The 23,216-nt window shown below is 46.7% G+C and overlaps 2 protein-coding genes across 4 annotated transcripts in view; both read left to right on the top strand.

Moving 5' to 3' along the window:
- The window catches only part of VWF (von Willebrand factor), a 110,333-nt gene extending 105,466 nt beyond the window's left edge, over positions 1-4,867 (top strand). The window contains exons 49-52 of the mRNA XM_058655802.1: positions 244-372; positions 839-878; positions 4,005-4,102; positions 4,538-4,867. Of these exons, the coding sequence (XP_058511785.1) occupies positions 244-372; positions 839-878; positions 4,005-4,102; positions 4,538-4,726 (456 nt within the window). The 3' untranslated portion in view covers positions 4,727-4,867. The remainder of the gene's footprint in view (positions 1-243; positions 373-838; positions 879-4,004; positions 4,103-4,537) is intronic.
- A 2,806-nt stretch (positions 4,868-7,673) lies between these two features.
- Positions 7,674-23,216, top strand: part of ANO2 (anoctamin 2) — a 349,050-nt gene continuing 333,507 nt past the window's right edge. For all 3 annotated transcript variants that reach the window (XM_058655873.1, XM_058655872.1, XM_058655871.1), the window contains exon 1: positions 7,674-7,823. In XM_058655873.1, the coding sequence (XP_058511856.1) occupies positions 7,802-7,823 (22 nt within the window). In that variant the 5' untranslated portion in view covers positions 7,674-7,801. The remainder of the gene's footprint in view (positions 7,824-23,216) is intronic.

The following is a 23,216-nucleotide window of genomic DNA, read 5'->3' as shown; positions in this document are numbered from 1 at the left end:
ATGGCAGCTCCATAGGCAGAGGATTAGCTTGTGATGTCACCATGCCAGCCCCTCCATTTCTTTAGCTTCATGCCTGATAGCATGTTGCAACACTGGGATTCCACATCTGTATTTGGAGTTTAGGGGCTTTACCTATCTGGCTTATTCAAGTTCTATAGCTTCCAAATTGTTTTGATAACTCTCAGGAGTCAAGACCATGGTTTGAAGTGGCTTTGTTCCTCAAACACTCCTCTTTCCTTTCAGCGTGGTGAGACATTTCAGGACGGCTGTGACAGTCACTTCTGCAAGGTCAATGACAGAGGAGAGGTCACTTGGGAGAAGAGGATCACGGGCTGCCCACCTTTTGATGAACACAGATGTCTGGCGGAAGGAGTGAGTAGCCACAGCTCAGAATCTGCTGTGCTCCTGTCCATGTCAAACTTTGGCTCTCACAGAGCCTTTCTGTACAGTGTACGGCTCACGTCTGACATAGTTTCTCAGGTACTGCGAGGACAAAGTCTCACCAAGGGATGAAGTTCTCTGTAGTACAGCACACTTTTAAAAAAGATCTTTTCTTGAAGAAGGTGATATGTGTGATTCTTGAATAGGCAGGTGAGAGATCAAGTGGATGTCCAGTTTCCCTGGAATTGATTGTGATGACTCAGTGGGGGTGAGAACTCAGAATAATCACACTTGCTTGATCCTGGTCAGATAGGGTGGCCAGTTGGCTCACGTTTGTGGTGAAGGGCAGTTTGTGTCTGGGGCCTGAAGTTCAGGGGTGTGAGGCTGGGGCTAGGAAGCCAGAAGAGGTCTGCTAGCTACTATTAGTGCCTAATTTGGAACTTTGCTGTCTTCTTAGGGGAAAATCGTGAAAATTCCAGGCACCTGCTGTGACACATGTGAGTATATTACTAACAGCTTTTCCTTTGAAACCCACTAGACCAAACCCAGTGACTGTTTTTTTTGGACTAAGTCTTACTGCAGAAAGATATTTCCTGATCCCCAGTCATTATGGTCAGCCCTTCAGGGAACAGACTCCCCTCCGTAGATGTATGGCCTTGCCCCAAGCCCCTTTCAGATACCTGTGGAGTAGTCTCTTCCTCTCTTTCTGGCAAGCTCCTCACTCCCTCCAGCCTCTCCTGTGTGTTTCTGTTCACTGTGTCTTTGGGCACTCGGTTCTACCATAAGAGGGTGTCTTCTGTCTCCAACCAGAGCTCTTTGGATGTAGGTATTCTTGATCTTGATCCATGGTCTGGGCAGAGAAGATGCTTAATACTCATCAATGCAGTTATCTCAGCAATGCTACCAGCTGGCTTGCAGTAGCCTCTTATGTGCTATGAGGCTACAGGGAACAGAGTCCCCTCTCAAGGACTTGTAAGCTTGGTCTAAGTTGATGGCCTTACTTGCTTCACTCTTGGCCGCTCTTGACCTTGTAGTGATATCATACTGATTGTTTCTAATCATGGTAATAGCTTTAGAGAAGGAGGCTCAATGAAACTACACACCAGGTGATCTCCTTCTCATGGATTCTTGTGTTCCTCAGCACACATAGTTTTTCAGAATTCTGATGCTCATGCTATTTTTCTCAGTTTGCCTGGACTTGTATCTTTTAGTTTATTATTGTTTGGGTTTGCAGGCCTATGCTTATTTTCAGGTAGAGGAAAGAAAAGTAAAAATATAAATCCTTTTAGTGGTCAATCATTCATTCTTCCCTTGATGGCTTATGGTGACAGCTTCTGTAGCAAAATCACAAATGATCAAAATGCATTTTGAAAACATTTCTTCTATGAGAACCATCTGAATGATTTAAGAAAGAAAGGTCAGGGAGTAGGCACCATGGCATAGTGTTTAAAGCCTCTGTCTGCAATGCTGATATCCCATATGTGCCCTGGTTGGAGTCCCAGCCACTTCACTTCCAGTCCAGCTCCCTGCTAATTAATATGCCTGGGAAAGCAGCAGCAGATCGCCCAAGTACCTGGGCATCTAGCACCCATGTGGGAGTCCTGGATGGCTTTCCTACCCAGCCACCAGCTGTTGTAGCCATTGGGGAGAGAAGCAGTGGATGGAGATTTTCTGTCTTTCTCTTTCTCTGTAACTCTGACAGATACATAAATCTTTTAAAAAATAAAACAGAGAAAAGTCAGGAAGCAACTGGAGAAGATGAGTTACTTCTGGGTACTCTACACATGGGATCTGGTTAAGACACTGTTATCAGAAAGTAGAGCTTGAAATCTGACGGGAAAGAGCTGGGTGGGTGGGATACAAAGATTAGTTACTCCTCACCATGGTGTTGAGGATTTTCCTGCGCACCCCCCCGAAAAAAAAATGTTCTGCACCTTAAATGTCGACAAATATCTTGTTAGAGTTACAAGCCAGTCTAGATTATCCCAAAATCTACCAAGATCAACAAAATTATACTTCAACACAACAAATGGCTAAATACTGAAATGAAATAGACACGAGACAGCTGAATGGTACCCTATAGCCATTTTAAGGTATATAGCAGCCGGTCCGGTCCTGTATATAAACTAAAATTGAGATGTCAATGAGCTAATCATAGGTTGTGGTTAGGACTTTTTTTTTTCTTTTTTTTTTTTTCTTTTTTTAACATACTGGTTACTCAAAACCATGTCAATTCCATAATATTGCAAATTGCTGTTGATGTTATATTGGGACTCTTAATTGACTGGGATGATATTCTACCAGCTCTAACTTCAGACCAGAAATGGTCTCCCCAAGAAACTGTTCAACCCATCGGGACAATAAGTAGCTGGACTCCATGCTTGGTATATGTTTGCAAGGAAAGAATCTTGATTGAATTTGAACTGTAATACTGCATCAAGGTGGAGGAATCCACCAGGGGGGAGGGGGGAGGGGTGGAGGGATTCCCAGAGCCTATGAAACTGTCACATAATGTAAAATAATTAATAAAAAAAATATATAAAAAGACACTGTTATCTACCACACATCAGCAAGTAGTTACCCTTGGTCAGTGTGTTCAGAAAAGTTTGAGATCCCCTCCAAAGGAAAGCCAGCCAGGCTCAGGAATTGAAATCCTCAGTGAAAGAAAAGAGCCTGTTGGTCGAAACATGTTTTCCTTATTCATCCTCCTAATGCAATTGGCAGATACTCCTTTTAAAACAGTATTATCTTGAAGTTGGGTTAATGTGGAGTCAGCATTGACTTAGATTAGGAGCCATTCGTGAATGGCTGTCTTGCAGTGATTGAGTGGTCAGGGTGGGCTGGCATTAAATCTTTTTTCTAAAAAGATTTATTGAAAGAGTTAGAATCTTCCATTGCCCGTTTCATTCTCTTGCAATGGCTAGAGCTAAGCCAGACCAAAACCAGGAGCCAGGGGGCAGAGACCCACACACTCAGGTCATCTTCCATGGTTATCCCAGGTACACTAGCAGGGAACTGGGTTGAAAGTAGAGCAACCAGAACATGAACCCAAATTGATGCCCATATTAAATGCAGGGTGGCAGGCAGTAGCTTTATATGCTACACCAGCACTAAAACTTAGAATTCTCAGTAAGTCAACTGCACATCTGAGTGCCACCGACCCTTGTATGTAAGGAAACTCAACTGGTGACCCATAGAGACCACTAACCCAAAGTAGGACTCCAGAGTCTCTAGAGATTTCTCCTTTCTTGCGACACAGTTAGGAATGGGTAGGTATGAGTTCTGCTTGTTGGCTACTACCTCATCCATTAGCTTCTGTGTCTAATTACAGCATAACAAGATTGCTTCAATTATTATTGTTCGCAGGGACTATATATAAGAGCAGTTTTCATTCACTGACAACCCCAAAGCACAGGGTACCTAGGCTCCTCCTACAATAAAAACTGTGCCATTAAGTGAGTTAGATGCAGCCAGAACTACATCTCTGAACAGGAAGGGCCAAGATGACTTAGTTTCCCTCCTTGCTGCTGCCTCTGCTTCCTGATTGCCAAGGGGAGTGGATCTGCTTCTGGCTCACTGACTCCCATCAGTGCCCCCAGTTTCATCTCCCCTCTGTCCTGCAGGTGAGGAGCCTGACTGTAAGGACATCACTGCCAGGCTGCAGTATGTCAAAGTGGGAGAGTGTAAGTCCCGAGAGCAGGTGGACATCCATTACTGCCAGGTGAGTGTCTCTGACTTCAGCTAGCCTCTGGGGCTGGGGGGCTGTGCCTCCTGCTTTGGACCCCTCTCTTGAATTGCATTTTTCTAGAAGGATTAGAGAACAAATGGGGGAAGGATCAAGATGCATGGTAAAAGTCATGCATGTTTCATGAAATGGGAACAAACTGAGGAAAGACTCAACAAGCCCTTTAAGGAGAATGGAGTTATTTCTCAAAACTTTGGGGCTTTGTTTCCCGAAGAACATTCAAACATGCAGATGTCAGATCCTGCTGAGGTCTGCCTGGCTCTCCTGGGGGTCTCAGAGCACAGCCAGTTTTTAGTTTTGCTTTGTGGTACTGATGGTGGGGTGGGGAAGGACGGGCTCATGATGCTCCAGGGCACTTCCCACCTGCAGCTGTTGCAGCATTGTGATGTCTCATCACCTCCATCCCTGCAGGGCAAATGTGGCAGCAAAGCCGTGTACTCCATTGATATCGAAGAAGTGCAGGACCAGTGCTCCTGCTGCTCGCCGACACGGACTGAGCCGGTGCGGGTGCCCCTGTACTGCACCAATGGCTCGCTTGTGTACCATGAAGTCCTCAATGCCATGCAGTGCAAGTGCTCTCCTCGGAAGTGCACCAAATGAGACCCATCACCACAGGGGATGCCTGCTGCTGCCTGCCTTGTGCCCGAATAGCCAGAGTGTTGTTAATCTCTGTGCATTCTGTTCTGGTGCCCTCCCCAGGCCCAAAATAAATGTCATGCTTCATGTTGTAAATGGCTGGTGGTGCACTGTGACTTGAGGCTGAGATGGCAACTGGGGTGGGAGCCTGGGTTGTGGTAGGGGTAGGGGTGGGGATGGGGGAGCCACAGGCCTCAGTTGAAAGTACTACAGCCCCAGTGTCCATGGGAGACACTGCCTACTTCTGGGAGCAAATGGTATCCCAGCTCTGTGGGGTGGGAAGGCCTAGTATGGGGCTGGCCTCTCCAGATCCTTGGCATACGAAGCATCTGCTGGGTTCTCAACTCTCTGAATCAAGGGACTGCAGAGGGGCGGGTGTGGAAGCTAGGTATGCCTGGGATCAGCCTGGAGGTTCCCATTGTGGAGAAGGCACTTACTTGACCAGGTGTGACCAAGACACCGTGTACTCTAGTGGTCCCTGTGGGAAGGAAAAATGCTGAGGTCCATGGAAGTGGAGTGCTGGCAGGTGCAGGAGTGCAGGCATCCCCCAGGTTCTGTTGTGGAGGGAAACTGGCCCGAGACGCCGGGGCAGTCTTGGGCTCCACACACGCCCTTGCTCTCAGCACAAGCCCCTCCCTCCAGGATTCTCTGTTTCAGTTTCCTCATGTGGAAAGCAGGAATGCTCCTGTCACTAATGAAGACTGCAGGTCTTCTGGTGACTGTAACAAGGGAGGAGTAACAAGAGTAAACAGGGGGAAACCACGACTCACATAGAGCCTCATGGACACACTGCAGTAGTGACCTCATCCACTCCTGGTCCAGGTTAAGATATCTACTATGGGTAGAGCCCTGAGGAACATGGGTGAAGAAGACCTATATAAACACTGGAGTTGCCAGAATCAAGCACTGGGGTGGAAGTGGGATAACATCATAATTTCTTGTTTTTTTTTTTTTTTTTTTTAAAGATTTATTTATTTCACTTAAAAGTCAGAGTTATATATAGAGAGGGAGAACACAGAGAGAAACCTCCCATCACTGGTTTACTTCCCAAATGGCTGCAACAGCCAGAGTGGGGCTGATCCAAAGCCAGGAGCTTCTGGGTTTCTCATGTGGGGCCCAAGGGCTTGACAAGTCTCCTTCCACTATTTTCCTACACAAGCAGGGAGCTGGATGGGAAATGGAGCAGCCAAGACTCCAGCCAGCACCCATATGGGATGATTAGCCAGCAATGCTGCAGACACTGTAATTTTTAGTAAGATTTCTTTCTTTCTTTATTTTCTAAATTTTTTTTTAAGATTTATTTTATCTTTATTACAAAGTCAGATATACTGAGAGGAGGAGAGATAGAGAGGAAGTGGAGCTGCCTGGACTAGAACCAGCGGCCATATGGGATCAAGGCGAGGACCTTAGCCACTAGGCCACGCCGCTGGGCCCTCTTTATTTATTTTGAAAGAGTTACTGAGAGAGACGAGGCAGGACAACACAACAGACAGGAATGCTGGTGTCACAGGCAGTGTCTCTACCAGCCACGCCACAGCACCAGGTCCTCGCAGGACACTCTAACTTTATTTTCTCTTGTTCTGGCCTGGATTCATCCAGTGTTACTGCATATTTCCTTTACTTCCTCTGTGGGGATCCTCATTTAAGCGGCCAGGAGCGGTTACTACAGCCATTACCTTTATCAGCACACTGGTTGTTCATTATTTAAAACACAGTTCTAGTTCACATGATATTATTATGATATTATTCCGCGCAGCTAATCCCCCCAACCTGGTTCTTTACCGTGAGCCGAAAACACCAGAAGTAACGAGGTATTTTAGGAGGTTTATTCCAGCGGGGAAGGAACAGAACGGCGGCGGTGGAGACCAACGGGAAAAGGGGAAGATGGAGGCACCTAAATCCAGGTAGGCCGGCAAGGTGTGGGGGGCGGGAATGGGAGGGCTTGAGGGCAGGCCCCAGGGGATTGGTGCCTGCAGGTGAACGCCTAGGGATGATTGGCGAGTGGGTGGGGTTGGGAGATTGGGTGGGATTCTCAGGTGAAATGGCTGATTGGTGGATGGCGGGAATGGCGCGAAATGTGAGCTGTGAGGAAGAGGAAATGGCGTCGGGTCCAGGGTGGGATATTCGAAATAACTCCTTACAGTAGTAGAACATTCTTCAGACTTAAAGGTCAGGGATCGCAAATAGCACACTTGAATTTGGTCCTCACTTTGAACTTTTCATTTTTGCAGGGAAGGAGGTATTAAGGAACTTGCTTTGCTTCCGGGCACCTTTGAACAGCAGAGTCCATCATTTAGAGTGGCTCTTGGGGCATCTTCTTTCTCTTCCCTCTGCCCATGGCTGGGGGACCCAACCATTCTGGAGAGATGGCACTGCTCTGTCCTTTGGAGTCAGCTTTCTCAGCACCCACCTCCTTAGACATTCCCAAGCCTTTCCAGGGTTCCATGGTGAATCTCCTGCAGGTCTGCCGCCCTCTCTCTGCCGCTGGCTAGACAGACTTGGCGACAGGTGTGTGAGGGGGACCCACTGTCCAGGGCATGGCCTCCACCCTCACGGCAGGGCCATGCCCTGGGCAATGATGAGCCTCTCTGGGGGAAGGCAGGAAGGAGGTTTTGCTGGCAGGATTGGAGACTAATCAACCAGACGGTGCATGAGATAATCCGGCTGAGTTTACAGGCTCCAGCCAGGTTGTGAGGTGCCTGGCCAGGGCGAGGCGAGCAGGAGGCAGTCGCCCTTTCGCCCCCAGCTGCCCTCTCCCGAGCGTGTCCCAGACTAAACCCCGCCGTCCAGTCACGCTGCTTCCTGCACGCCGCGCTTTCAGCGCCAGTGCGCCCAGGGCGCAGCGGGGACAGCGCCGTGCGGGCCCGGCGGGCGGCGCAGAGAGGGATGGGGGAGGAGGCGGCGGCGGCTGCCGGCGAGGGGCGGGCGCGTCCAGACGGAGCTGAGCCGCGATGGAATTAGCCCCGCGGCGGCGTAAGCCTATCCAGAAGCGAGCACGGCCGCGGGGCGCTCTGGTTCCTCGAGCCGTGTGCTTGCCCCATGGCTACCACAGGGCTACACGGTGAGTTTTTCCCGGCCAGCGGCCTCTGCTCTGGGCTTTGGGCAACTTTCAGGCGGGAGGAGTAAAAAGTGCTGCATCCTGACGCCTGTCCCGCGCGCGGGTTTGGTGAGCTCAGGTGAAGCTGCACAGGGAGACTTGCTGAGAGGAACTGGCCTCTTTTCCCTCAGGGTAGGGAAGCTGCGGGATTCCCGCCCGTCTGAGAACTCTCCCGCTCCCGGGGAAGCTTCTTTCCCCAAGGGACCTGGCAGGTAGGACCACAGCCGGAGGGACTGGTGCGGTGGCTTCTCTGTGATTGGCTCCCAGTTCCTAACTTGGCTGTTTACAAGATTTTGAGGCTTAGAGTGGCTGAGGGTCAGTAAACAACCCGCTGGGTTCAATTCAGTGCCGTTCTGCTGACAGTAGAGCCAATGAGACTGGCGTCCCTGGGGTGGCCTCCCAGCTTCTGGAATTCTCTTCTGGTCCCCATGCAAATGCACCTTCAGGAAGGCTCTGATGCCAATCATTTACGCCTCGGATGCAGGCAAACACAGAGGGTATTTCCTAGAAAGAAAACAGATGAAGGTGGAGTTTGGGGAGGGTGGGAGGGAAGATGTTTTACTACTCTTCCTAAACTATATGGAGAAGTTGGGGCAGACTTGACCTTCTCCTCCTACCCCCACTCCCACGGGTGGGTTTCCTTAGGTGTCTTTTTTTTTTTTTAAGTATTTCAGGAAGGCAGGAGGGTGGGAAGGGGCCATTTCCTTGGGCTGGAACAAGGTGTCAGTTATGGGTCTAACGTTTGTGGAGCAGATTGCAACTCCCAGGGTCCCGTGGACCCTGGTCCAGGATGCAGTGGCTGTGTGTGCGCCTTCTCTTTCTCTTTGTGGGGCAAAGGCACTTGGGCCTAATGTGAAGTGCAGCTGTCCTTTTTTCTGAAGAGGACCTCAGCCTTTCTGGAAACGCCCTACCCTACTGACCACAGAAGCCTGTCCCTGCCCTGTGCCTGCTGTTCCTGGGCACAAGGAGAAGAGAACTTGAACTGCTGGAGGTGGGATTCTTGCCCCTCATGACAAAAATAGGAGTCGTCTGCCTTTGTGATCAGCTGGCTAGGGAAGGCCTTTCCAAGGAGAGGGTTTGAACAGAGATGTTATTTTTAAGTGAAAGACGGGGCTGTGAAGATACCTGGAGAATGATCTGGCCAAGGGAGTACAAGGTAGATGTACTTGGCCTGGCCAAGGGACAATAGGAACGTCCGAGTGGCTACAGCAGTGTGAAGAAGAGGAAGAGGGTAAGACGGAGCCAGACTGGGTAGCACCTGTGGCTCAGGCCGAGTGCTCTCTGGCATCCGGAGAGAGAACATCGACACCAAACACCTCCTGTGTCGCAGATGCTGCTTTGGCTCACAGCAAGTTCGGGAGTCGGGGTGAAGCAGGTTTCATAGGGGAGGAACCTGAGATGAGAGACATTAAGAAATACGCCTGTCATCGAGTTAACCACTGAGTAGTTACTGAAGAACAAAGCCAGAATTCAAGCTTGGATCTCACCTTGGAACTCACATTTTCCCCCCACCAATCCACCCTGCAATCTTCAAGTGGAAGGAAGTGTTGATGTCCGGTGATGGAGGGTGGGAAATATGTGTGTGTGTTTTTGGGTGGTTGAAGTATCGGGGGACTGGAGCCGTATGGGAGAAGCTTTGGGTGCTTACCCAAAGCTGTTGGATGGAAGCTGTGATCTTATGGCAGGTGAGGCTGCACTGAGACATGGCTTCCAAGCAGGAGTCATCATAGTTCATTTATTTTGGGGAGAATTAGGCCCAGGATGGTTTGGGCACATCTCATCCCATCAGGAAATCTGGACTAAGAATAGCTACTGTAATGGAGCAAAGTGTGATTTATGAGCGTCCTGACAGCCAGGTCAGAAGAGAAAGAATAAGTTACAGGGTTCTCATTATGTGATAAGAGGAAACTAGTTCATCCACATTAAACTTTAAGAAGAATGTCGTAGTGATATTTATATAAGACATTGCCCAACATCAGGAGCCGTAGTTTCATTAGTAGGGATTTTTAAAAAGTGTTATTTATCCATGGTATTCATCATATTGTTTCTGATCAACCAGAAATGATGATTCGATTGTATTCTCTGATCTACTCAATTGCATTAAAAACTTGATGTTTGCTAACTGTTAGATTCAGAGAATCAATTAATGGGGTAAACCTTTAATTGGGAAGGTAGTGGTTTATGGCATATAGAAACCTCAGTGGTTTGTAGGGTGTTATGCTAGGGCTTTGAATGACTTTTCCCTTCTCCACATAAGAAAGGGATGTGAAACAATTCCGTCAGAACAATTCTTACTCAGGTTTTTGTCTCTTCCCATTCCCCTTCCAAGTACATACATCATTTTATTTCTTTTCTAATTCTATAATTTGCTTGACAGAAAAACATGCACACACACACATACACACACACCCCTTTCATCCTCTGGTTCACTCTTTAAGTGCCTGCAATGATCAGGGCTGGGCCAGGCTGGAGCCAGGAGTCAGTTTCTCTATCCTGGTTGCCCACGTGGGTGTCAGGGGCCCAAGCATTGTGGGCCATCATCTGCTGCTTGCCAGGCGCATTAGCAGGTTGTGGATTGCAAGTGGAGGAGCTGGGACTTGATCCCAGGCACTCACGTATGGGATGCAAGTGTCCCAACAGACGCTGACATGCTATGCCAAAATACCCAGCCCTAATTTTTCTTCAGGTGTAGTTCTACTGGTGATAAATTCTTTCACTTTATGTTCATTTTTTCATTGCGTCTAGACTAAAAAGTTGGCAGGTTTCCCTTTTAGCGCCAGAGGTGTCTGGTTTTTAATCTTAATTGTTTTGGTGGGAAGCTATCTTCAGTTCACATTTTGATTTTATGTATTATGTTATCCATGCATAATGTATTTTTGATCTAATAGCGTTCTTTTGTTTTTATTTTTTGGTTGTCTGTAGTTTGTTGTATAAACCTAGCTAGGATTTTCTTTTTGTGATTTTTTTTAAAATTGCATTTGCTGAACTTATTTTTCCAAATTTTGGGATTAGTTCTCCAACTTTTTTCCCCCCTTGAGTTCCAATCACATTCTAATCACATGTGTCAGTCTGCGATTGGCTCAATTGTTACTGACACTGTGCTCAATCTTCTGCGTTCTTTTGTCCTCTGCTCTTGGATTAGATGATTTCTCTGGATCCACTTTTAACTTCATGCTTATTGCAAATGAAGCACCTCGTTTCCATTTTCCTTTCCACCAGTTCCTGATAATCAACAAGCTGCTCTCCATTTTGACAGATCTGTCTGTTCTGATCATTTTAAGTATGTGGCATTTTGTGTCTGGCACCTTTCACTTAGCATCATGTCTCAAGTTTAATCACGTTGTGACATGTTGCACTCCCTTCTTCCTTGTTGGGAAATGTTTATCTATTTATGAGTATTTGGATTTGCACATTCACAATAACTTTTTGTATGTACTTATTTCTATTTCTCTTGAGGGTGTACGAAGAATTTCTGGGACGTAGGGCAACCCTAGTGTAACTTTTTCAGGCTGTCACACTGTTTGCCAAAGTGGTTTATCCGTTTGCATTCCCACTAGAAATTTATGAGGGTTCCAATTTCTGCACAAACTCAAAGTATTGCTTATTACTTGTCTCTTGGGTCAGAGCTGTTTTCGCGGCTGTGAAGTGGGATGTTCCTGTGGTTCGGCATGAACTGAAGGACGGGAGAGTCTGTTGGGGGAGGAAAAGTGACTGTGCTCCCTGACTTTGGTCCCCAGGCTGTGGAAATGGTGTGAACCTCCTCCAGAGGTGGGATTCTCCACCTGCATGGTTTCCGTTTGGGTCCCTAACCTTGAAAGCACAATTTTGACCTTACAGTGAATGGACTTTGCATATTTATGAGTCAATTCAAATGCTGAATGTCACCAAGTGCGGTTAACCTGTGACTAAATGATATAGTTTACAGATGACCTGGATGTCCAAATAGGCAGGGGAACATCTTTCTCTACCCTGACAGCAAAGCTGTGTGACAATCCAGGGGGATCCTTAACAAGCACCTATACCTGGGGGCCCAGGACTGTCAGATGAGTTCAATAAAAAACATACACTCGCTCGCCACCTTTCTCGCATTATCCTGGCTTCTAGAATGTGAACATCTCTGAGTCTGCTGGGAGCCCAATATGTATGTCTTTAGCTTGAATGCAAAATGATCAAGTGTGAATCTGCCACATCAGATGTCATTTTTGATAGGTCCATTTGACAGAGACTACCGATTGCTCACTCAGATTACTGTTCTTCTTTTCCTGGCCACATGGCTAAGATCACAGTTCTTGGCTTCTCCTGCAGTGGTTATGGCCATGCAATGGAATGCCAGCCAGCGGAATGTGAGCAGAGCGATACGAGCTATTTCTGGGCCTGGCCCATAGCAATCTTCCATGCCTGCTCCTCTATGCTCTTTTTCCCTTTCAGATAACTAAGAGTTCAGGGTCACCTTGAAAATCGCAGTTGAAGTTGGCAGGGCCTCCATGTATACTCGGGGCTCCTGGAAAGCTAGGTGTTAAGAAAGCTTTCCCTCCAACTTCCTTACCTGCTTAGGTCTGTTACATTAGCAAGGACTACATTATTGCTATGGCTTGATCCTTACATGGCTTGGAGATTATTTGTCGTATCATCTAGCTGAGCATGCACCTGACTCATATGTGTTAGGTTCACTATATGTGTTAGGTCAGCAGCAATGAGCTCTGCTTACAAGTAGAGTAATTCAGGCCACTGAGCTACCATTCATGTCAAATGCACCTACTCCACAGCCTTGCTCAATGGAACCTTCCCCAAATGTCTCCCATCTTAAAAGATCTAAATCCCCTCCCCCATTATACTTCTGCACACCACAGAGAGGGAGGAGATACTCTAAGACAGAAACTGGATATATTTACCTTTGCTACATGTTGCAACCTGGCATATAGTACTCAACGAATGGCTGGATGAAGAGGGGAAATGACGACCTGATGAATAGAGAAAGGTTTCTGGGCAAGGTCGTCCCTTCTGTATTTGTGGTTTAGAATTCTGGAGCTTTGATTGTCTTACATTCATGTAGTTCTCAGCAAGCACACATTGTTTATAAGCAAAATAATTGGCCTTGTCTTCAGGAACTCCTAAGGCTTGCCTCTCCTTCAGGACAAGAATCGGGAGTGAGATCACAGCTTGTATTTAAAAGCAAAATAAAATAATTTTATTCTCTTCTAAAATATTAGGTTCACTTTTTAAGAAGGAATTTTGTTTTATCACCTGTTGATTTGACCAGAAGAGAGATAGAGATGGGTAGTGGACAAAGACAAAGAAAGAGATAGAGAGCTAGTTAGATTGATACATAGAGAGATCTCCCATCTGCTGGCTCACTCCCCAGATGTCCACAACTGCTGGGGATGTCCTAGGTTGAATCCAGGAGACTGCACGTCACTCTGGGGCTCCCATGTGGGTGGCAGGGAGCCAATGACTTGGTCCACCACTGCTGCCTGCCATGCTGCACATTAACAAAAGCTGGAGTTGGGAGTGGAGCCAGGGCTTGAACCTGAGCACTCTGACATGTGATATGGGCATTCCAAGCAGCATCTTGACCATCGCACCCAGCGTCTGCCCCGAGATTCACTTTAGACGGTAGTTGAAAAATGCCAGGCCTTTGGGCCCGGTGCGATAGCGTAGTGGTTTGAGTCCTCACCTTGAGTGCACCGCGCCGGGATTCCATTATGGGTGCTGGTTCTAATCCCGGTGGCCCTGCTTCCCATCTAGCTCCCTGCCTGTGGCCTGGGAATATAATTGAGGATGGCCCAAAGTTTTGGGACCCTGCACCTGGGTGGGAGACCCGGAGGAAGCTCCTGACTCCTGGCTTTGGATTGGCTCAACTCCAGCTGTTGCAGCTGCTTGGAGAGTGAACCATTGGACGGAAGATCTTCCTCTCTGTCTCTCCTCCTCTCTGTATATCCGCCTTTCCAATAAAAATAAATAAATTAAAAAAAAAATGCCAGGCCCTAAAATGATGAAGAAGGAAGACAGAATTTTGACAGAAGAGCTCAGAAAATTAGACAGTCTTGAGAAGTACCTCATTTTTCTTTTCATAAAATACTTTAATAAAACAGTTTTGTTTTCAATAAGCTCCGGAAATGTAATGTACAGCTTGAGAACAATAACACTGTATGCTGTATTGTATTCGTAATGTTGTATTCTACGTTGAAAATTTGCTAAGAGGGTAGGTTTAAGGGTCTTTTACTAAACAACAGCAACAACAACAAAAGGGAGAGGTGATTCCGTGAGAATATGGCTGGGTTAGTTTGCTGAAGTAATAACTATCTCACTCTGTATACGATTAATTATCCTTGTGAAGGTTTATGTTTATTTGAAAGGCGGAGTGACATACAGAGGGGGAGACACACACACACACACACACACACGGATTTTCCATCTGTTCACAAGGGCTAAAACTGGCACAGGATGGAGCCAGGAACCTGGAGCTCCTCTTGGGTCTCCTGCTTAGGCGGCAGGGTACCAACGACTTGGGCCATCTTCTGCTTTTCCAGGTCTTTAGCAGGAAGCTGCATGAGAAGGCTTGAACTAATTCTCAGCTATGAGATGCTGGTATCACAGGAGGCATCTTACTGTATAATACCACAACATAGGATCCAAAATATCATGCTGTACATCTTAAATATAAACATTCAAATAGAGAAGAGAGGAAGAGTATCACAATAAAATTAATCTTTAAGTAGTTCAGATATTGGGTTTTTAAAATGTTTATTTGAAAGGCAGAGTTAATGAGAGATTAGGAAGGAGAGAGAGAGAATCGGTCTTTCATCTGTTGGTTTACTCCTCAAATGGTTGCAAAGCTGGAATGCAGCAAGCTCAAGCCAGGAACTAGGTGTTTCTTCCAGGTCTTCTACATGGCTACAGGAACCCAAACACTTGGGTGGTCCTCAGTTTCTTTCCCGAGGCATTAACATGGAACAGGATCAGAAGTGGAGCAGCTGGGACACAAACCAGAGCCCATATGGGCCTCTACAGCACAACTCTGGCCCCAAGATACTGGATTTAATAAAGACTTCAGAGCAGCTCATGTAAATATTCAAATCACTAAACACATAAGAATGAGAAACTGGAGAGAAATATAAACTGCCAACATCAATAGAAACAAATGCTACTGAACTTACACTTCCTAATTTCAAAACACGTTTTAAATCTATCACAGTCCTGACATAAAGACAGATGTGTAGCTTAATGGGTAGAATTGGGATTCCAGAAATAAATCCATGAATTCCAACAACCTGCTGTGAGTGGGTCAAGTGGAGAGTTCCGTGCAAAAGAGTGAATTCAGGATGTTTCCTTACCCCATATATAAAAACTAACTTACATTAAATCATAAATATAAATGAAATAGCCAGAACTATGCAACTGTTAGAAAATAATGTAAAAGTAAATCCTAATTATAAAGATTTGTTTTGGAAAGCAACGTGACAGACAGATACAAGAGAGATCTTTCTGGGCCTGGCACAATGGCTCAATTCGCTAGTCTTCCACTTGCAAGGCTCCAGAATTCTGTATGGGTGCTGGTTTGTATCCAGACTACTCCACTTCTCATCCAGCCCTCTGCTTGTGGCCTGAGGAAGCAGCAGAGGACGACCAGAGCCTGGGGACCCTGTACCCACATAGGAGACCTGGCTGAATCTCTTGCTGCTCCTGGCTTGGGATCAGCCAGGATACAGAAACCTAGTCAGAAGTGGATTTATGAGAAGCTAAAAATAATGTGTCTTGCTTTTCTCCCATATTCTGGATTATCTGGTCACCCTGAAAGTCTGACCTAGTAGTTATGGGGGTCTCTAGTTGTGTTTCCAGGCTCTGCGTGATGTCATCTTGATTGAGGTTTGCCGTTGTACTTTTTCTTTCTCCAAGCTGTGAGAAGACACCTGTCCTGCCCTCACAGATCTTTGGTGTCAGGGTTGGGGATATAGAAGTGAACAATAGCACAGCAAGGTCATATTCTGGACTCCTGAAATGTACAGTCTAGCCAAATAAGTTTGCCTACTATATGACACGAGGTTAGTCGTATTGGCTCATGAAACCGTGACTTTGGGCAATTCTGAAACCTTTCCTACAGATTGATTTTGGAATATTTGATAAAATTCTCAGGATCATTCCCATCCTTTGCATCTTTTGAGTGCTTCTGTGCTTCTCAACATCTCATCCGTATTTAAAGGGCTCAGGGCCTGAGGGTGGGGACAGTGACTGGATGAGCCATGTGCAGTGGGTGTGCTGGTGCAGTATGTGAAGTTGCGTTTTGGATGCCCAAATGCCGTATTGTAGTGCTGGTTCTGGAACTGGCCCCTTCACTGCCAATCCATTCTCATTCTAATGCACCTGGGAAGCAGTGGGCGATGACTCAAGTGCTTAGGTTTCCTCACGTGAGAGACCCAGATGCATTTCCTGGCTTTTAGCTTTGTTGGCCTGGCTAAAGCCCCAGCCCTAGCTGCTGCAGGCAGGCAGGCATTTGGAGGAATGAACCAACAGGTGAGAAATGTATCTCTGTTTCTCTCTCTGCCATTCAAATGTATAATAAAATAGAAACATATCTCTTGGGTTTTAACCTCAGGTCCAGTTCATTTGGGACCAGAGAAACCTGTTCACCTTCTTCTTTGGAAAGATGTGAATTAAAAAGAGATGATGAATCTTGGTTTCAGCAGGAGGAAGAGATGGCTAAGAGGCTTAGAGAGGGAGGTGTTCATGGTAGTGGAGAAAGATGATATTGAAGGAATCCACTGGGTACACCTGGGAGAGGAGTTAATTAACCTAATTAAAATGATGTGTGTGTGTGAGTGTGCACATGCGTGCACAGTCATTGGAGGAGGATTACATTTTGCTCATCATTGTCTCATCACATTTTTTATATGAGTCAAAGACAGATAAAAACCTGTTTGTGAAACAGGTTATAATTGACAAGTCAACAGAACAGTTTTGATTAATTGTGTTGTAGACTTCCTCCTTTTTCACCATGTTCCAGTAGGAGTATTTAATCTCATCAGACACACTCCAAAACAACAGAGGAGATGGGCTGTCAAAGAGCAGCTTTCATGTGGTGGCTTGCGTATGTCCCAACCGGTGGAATTTATCATTGAGTGCGGCAATTTCTTAAATGAATTCTGTTATTTTCTGTTGGTAGTCTTGATTTTTACAACTTGGCTCTAAGCATTGATAGGTTTTACTCGCAAAAAATCCTTTTGAAAGCTGTGAGAGAAGCTCACCATTCAGGGATGGCTTACCAAATTGTCTTGGGTGTCCTCCTTCCATTTGTACTATGTAGATTTGCTGGCTCAAAGTGTGGACTGTGATGCTGGTGACCTTTGGCAACTTATTTGCCCTCTGCAGGTCTCAGTTTTCTCATCAGTAAAAATGGTGACAACCATACCTACCTTGCAGGCTTATTATGAAGGTTAAGTGTGTAGCTGCATGTATAAACTGTTTAGATGAGTGCTTGAGATGTGTGATGTTTGCTATTCATGTTGTTGTTACTGTTAGGATAGATGTGTGTATGGTTCAGCACAGGAGATTCTGTCCTGTTTAAAATCTCATTGACAAGGAGGGATTTCCCATTTCCTTACATCATTCTCTTCAAAAGCCAGTGGAGCCCCTATTATATCAATAGTCTTGTTCTAGATAGAAAAGACAGTTTCTAATATTCTTGTGCACTTTGTACGGTGGTTAGAAAAGACTTTGTCTTCAACTGGGTGAGATTTAGATAAGTAGAGAGAATGTTGCCAGGAGGAGTAATCGCATGAGCAAAGGTACAAAGTAAGTACCAGTTTAGGACCAGGTTTGGCCACAGGTTTTATTCGAGGAAGGGGTTATAAAGATTAGATTTGGAAGTCTTTGAGTGCCACGTTGGTTGTGAGCCTTGAGGTAATGGAGGTTTTTTTGAGTATGGGTGTGCCAATGAAATACAAATTCTGTGAATTTTGTGACAGTCAACTGTAGCATCAAAACAATGAAGGGTTTATCCATCCACCCATCGATCCTTGTATTTATCCATTTATCTGTTAGTTCATCCATCCATCCGTCCGTCCGTCAATCCATCCATTTATCCATCTATCCTTTCCCTTCCCTGACACCCCATTTATCCTCACTATAACTAAGGTGATATTTTATGTGATTTTAATTATATTTCTTCCTCCCTTAAAGTAATTTCATGTCATTATAAATTGTAAACTCTGAGTGTTAGCAGAGTTGGAATTGGGGTAATTATACAGTTGGGGGGATAAGTGTAGAGGCAGATGGGAAAACAATTTCAAGGATGAGCATAAGAAAAAGCAGATCACTTTTTGGAAGACACAGGTAGTTAACTATCTCTGAAGTGTATGTGTATTCTGCTATACACAGAGGAGTGGTCAATAGGCGATTATGTGGGGAAGATTGATAAGAAAGTTTGTTCAACATCTTGTAGGCCAAGTATAAAGGTGTGCACTGCATACCAGAGTGTCCTTTCCAAGCCGCTCATCTCCCCTGAAATAGCTGGTTCCTTATGGGACTCCATGTGGGGAAAAGGAGCGTGCAGAAAGCAACAGTCTTTGTTCTTAGGACATCAAAGGCCTGATAAGTTCATGCACAGGGGGTGACAGCAAAAGAGCAGGCAAGTGACTGTCTCCCTCCCTGTAGGCTCCCTTCCTCCCCTGCCCATCGGCAGGTGTCCACTCATCACCTGTGTCCATCGGGAGCCTCTGCCGACAGCCCTAGAAAGATTGGAGAGATTCTCCTGCAGATCCTTGTTCCTACTCGGGTTTCATGTGTTCACGCATGCCTGGGGTTACCTCTTTATTTACATAAATGCTCCTTGTGGGCATGTAGAGTTGGGTGCACAGGACCACACTCTGCTTAGCCTTATGTTCTCACTGTTTATACAAAGTCTGGCAAGCTAAATGGTCCTTTGAGTGCAAGAAGAGAATTGTGGAGGATTGTATATATTACACTTTTCACTCCCCCACACCATGAATGAGTGATCAGTTGTCTTTGCTTGGAGTAAAGCATGACTAGCTGTGCAGTGTAGGGAGATGTGGGAGGAATGAGGCAGGCAGTGGATAAATGCTGGGATGGTGAGAAGGCCACATTACATGAGTCGATTTTTGTCCTCTGAGGAGTGGAAATCCATTGAATGGGGGTGAGTTTGTCAGGCTGCTCAACAGTGGTAATGTGAACTGCTGAGTTAGTAGAGTGTGGAAACAAAGCAGGATTAGAGGCAAGGAGGCTAGTTAGCACCCAGCTGGGTACCAGGTAAGGTTACAACTGTGGCAGTGCTGCCACCAGGAGAGAAAGAGAGTGAGAGAGAGGGAGAAGCGGAGGGAGAGAGAGGTGTAATAAGGAGAGCTGAGCAGGTAGATTGGCGGGTGGTCCTTTGTGTGTGGATGGAGCTGGAATCCAAGGAAGGGGTAACCAGTCAACAGGACTCATGGGGCAGGGGTCAAGGGCAGGGCAATCAGCAGGGCTGGCAAGTTCAAATTGTTATGTTTAAATCCTCAACATTTGGGAGATGGGTCAAATTTCTGCAGGACAGCAGGGTGAGACATAAATATCAATGTTGATCCTCACCCAAGTGAGGTCCATCCATCCGAGGATCCAGATGTTCCTCGACTTATGAGGGGATTACCTCCTGATAAACTCATCCTGGATTGAAAATATTGCAGATCACAAAGGATACTTATGACACCTTACATGCCCAGCATCTTGGCTTGGCCTCGCCTACCACACACTTGCCTAGAGCACTCAGGTCAACCCACACATGGACAGAATCATCGAACACAAATCCTGTTTTGCACAAAGTGTAAAAACATCTCAGGCAGCTTACTGGATTCTGTAGCACAGGATAAAACAGGATGGTGGTACGGATAAACACCTTTGAAAAGTTAGGAAATCCTAAGTCGAATCATCATGAATCAGGGATGTTTGTATGTGAGTAGGGGGATTGGGGGACTGGGGGACTCGTGTTTAGAGAGTATGAATACTCCGGCCTTCTGCAGAGAAGCCCTTGAGAGGCTGCCGGTCCAGGCTGCCCTTTTCCTCAGCGCCCTTCACATTTCATCTGTCGGTGATCAGTAGCAGAATAGTGACTAACAGGAAGGAGACTGTGAGGAAAAGCTGTACTACCTAGAAACCAGCTCCCCACAGGAAATCTTCCCTGTGGTTTTCTCTTGCAGGCTTGGGAGTTCTCTGAGGGCCTCAATGATTGACCTGCTGCTCCTGCACCTGCCAAACCCACTTCCCATTCCTCTGCTTCCCAGCCTGGTCCTGCCTTGCTCTCCACTGTGCCTGTTTTGCGTTGGAGTTTCCTTTGTCAGCTACTGCGCAAGTGTTTCTTACTCTGCTTTAGTTCTCCACATTCTGCTCCTGGCTTTTTGCCCTATGTCCGAGGTCCTTGCTAGCTCTGATCCTGTGAGGTCACCTTGGAGATTCCTGCCCAGCTGTCTGAGGGCAGCGACATGATTTGTAGGGCCCCCCGAGACCTCCTGCATCTCGGCATCTGTTCCCTCACCCTGCTCAGTGCCCAGTACTCATCAGTAGAGATTACTCCTTCATGCCAGGATTTTTGCACCTGTTAGCCTGCAGGGCCAGTGACATCTGTGTAGCATTTTAGAGTTTTCAAAATACTTTTTACTTATCTCACGTGGGGTGTCGGGATGGGCTGTTTGTGATTTGGTGTAAATTAGTTTCTTAGCCAAGGCAGCTAACAATTAGATGAAAGAATAGGTCGCCCTGGGCTTGTCTGTGGCTCTGAGGGCAGATGGCTGGTTCGGAAGAGTTGTAGGGTGGGGAGAACAATGTGGTAACATTGACCTGGGTGCTTTCCCAGTGGCTGTAGCTCCTACCCCTGAAATACCTCGCATGCAGTCCAATGCATGGTTGGAGAGTAAGGATTTTGCTTTTTATTTTTGTTCAGACGAAGCCCATCACCGTGGCCCTGTACCATGCTAGACAGGTTGCGGGTGCCTCCAAATGGCGGGCCAAGACCAGAACAGTGCTCTCATTCCCTTCGTCCTCCTCTCTCGAGAAGAGCAGTCCCCTTCTCCAGCACCCAGCTGCCTCTGTGGCTTCATGCGGCTTCAGGGTCTCTATAACTCAGGTGAATCAAAATACTCAGGAAGATTCTAGTTTCCACGACATGGAAAGGAGAGTGGTTAAGCATAGGCCAGGGGCACACAGTCTTCACTCATTCTCCTTGGGGTCTCGGTTCCAGAAACCCCCACCCCCAGATACAAAAACCTGCCATGTGCCAACTGTTTATGGTGGGTGATTCCTATACACATCCCCTGATACACTTTAAGTCACTTCTGGATTATTTATAGCCACTAAGCATAGATGCTACCTGAATAGTTCCGCTGTGTTTAAGTAATAATGATAAGGAGAAAAGAAAATCCCTGCTCACATTAACTATAGATGAAGCTTTATTTCTCTTTTGATCTGCAGTTGACAGATTTTGTGCTTTTAGGGTTTGCGGCTGTGGAGAGCTGGCCCATGTACCACCAGCTTTGAATTCCTGGTGACGATTTGATTCTCTGGCAAGGGGAGCTGTGTGAGTGAGGCAGTGGGTCACTGTCATGTGTCATCTGGTAAGATCCTTCTGAAGGGGAAAAGGGAGAATGGACCAGGGGGAAGGAAGACATGGATGTAAGGAGATGTAGTCAAGAACCAGAGTGCCCCCTGTCCGTGTTTAGTGGGAGGTTGGTGGCCACTGCTTTGTCACACCCATGTCAGGTAGTTTACTAAAGTTTCGGAGAGGTACAGTCACACCTGGGGTAGTCAGCTGGGGAGTAGGCCAAGGCTTGGGGATAGAGGAGCCCCTTTGACAGGACAGCCAGGAGCTCATCTCTATGTAGTGTATCCCAGGCCTTCCTGCAACAACTTTGCAGGTGTCCTTGTGGCCCTGCATGTCCCGTTAATTCTTTATTCCAGCACAGCCTGTGCAATCAGATCCGTCTAGGTTGGACAGAGTTATCTTTGCTAGTCTTCTCTGAAGATTTTTTAAAATATGTTTTTATTTTGGTTTTTGAATTATGAGGTACAATTTTGTGTAGGCTGGGATTCACCCCCAAACTCCCACTCCCTGCCAGATTTTTTTCCCAACTGAAGATTTTTTGTCTTATACTTTGCAGCAACAGTGTGTTACTTTAATTTTGTTTTAAGGTTCCCTAATGAGTAACAGGTAGCCCAAAATGAGATGATGGGTGTGGAGAGAAGTGCATTCTGGCAGAGGGAACAACAGGACAGGAAGACTGCAGGTACAGGGCCAGCAAGGCATGGCGGGAGATGAGCTGGAGATATGGAGGGGTCTGCTTTTGTAGGCTGTCTTAGTCCAGCAGTGGGAGGGGGGGCTCCAGAAAGGTGTTCATATAGGGATGCTGTGGCCAGATTGATATTGCAGAAGGACTCATTGTCTGCCTTGTCAGGTGCACAAAGCATGGAGGATGTAGGCAGAGTATTGTAATAATCTAGAGGAGTGAGTGTGAGAGTGGGAGTCATGGAGGTTGTGAAGAGCAGGTGGGTTCGGCAGGGATTTCCAGGGTGAAATTCATGGGACTGGTGACAAGTGCGGGATGGGTTTTGAGGGGAGGAGGCCATCTGGGCTGCGTCCAGATTTGTGGTTTGTGGATTGAGAGTAGAATGGAACATTTGGTAAAAGAATTCCATAGTGGAGATCTTAAGTGTGATTTTGGGCATGTTGACTTTGAGGGGCTTCAAGGCATTTATGTGTAGGTGCCAGGTGGGCAGGGCAAAGTGTGGACCTGGTGCTGAGTGGGGACCATGCGTTAAAAATAAAATGCGGAAGAACTCAGCGCTAGGTGATGATGGCCATCAGCTCTGGCGGAGATTGTGGGACAGGAGTGGGGAGTGGGAGGAGAGGAGTCATCTCATGCAGAAAAGCCCCAGATCCAAGCTGTGGGAAAACCTATCTAATGGGTCTTGAGATGAACAAGCCAGGCCCGTGCTCAGGGCCTCCATTGCCACATTCATCAGGAAGCTGCTGTTACCAGCAGCCCCTGCTCAGAGCCCACTGGTCATTTTCAAATGAGTTGCACAATCTGCAAGTGCGTAGGATGGCCTTTGCTTCTCATTGACCTCAATTCACCTGCTCTAAGCTTCTTAGTGAGTTCTCCTGGAGTGAGCTCCCACACCCCACCCTTCCTTACGGCCAGGTTCACGCACACCTTTCACTACCTTCATCTCACGTCTTAAGCCAGCTCCCTTGGGTCTCTCTGCCTCCAGAGCCTTGTGGTCTGTTTTTCTTGGACTGTGGAGTCTCCCTGGTGGCTTCTGCACTAATCAGGTTTGGGGAGGCAACTTGGAAACAGGGTTCCAAGGCAGCCTGGATACATC

The sequence above is a fragment of the Ochotona princeps genome, chromosome 27 (genome assembly GCF_030435755.1).
Source record: "Ochotona princeps isolate mOchPri1 chromosome 27, mOchPri1.hap1, whole genome shotgun sequence".
NCBI classification, from domain to species: domain Eukaryota; kingdom Metazoa; phylum Chordata; class Mammalia; order Lagomorpha; family Ochotonidae; genus Ochotona; species Ochotona princeps.
Note: the sequence above shows the minus strand (reverse complement) of the source record. Positions and strands in the feature narration are given on the sequence as shown.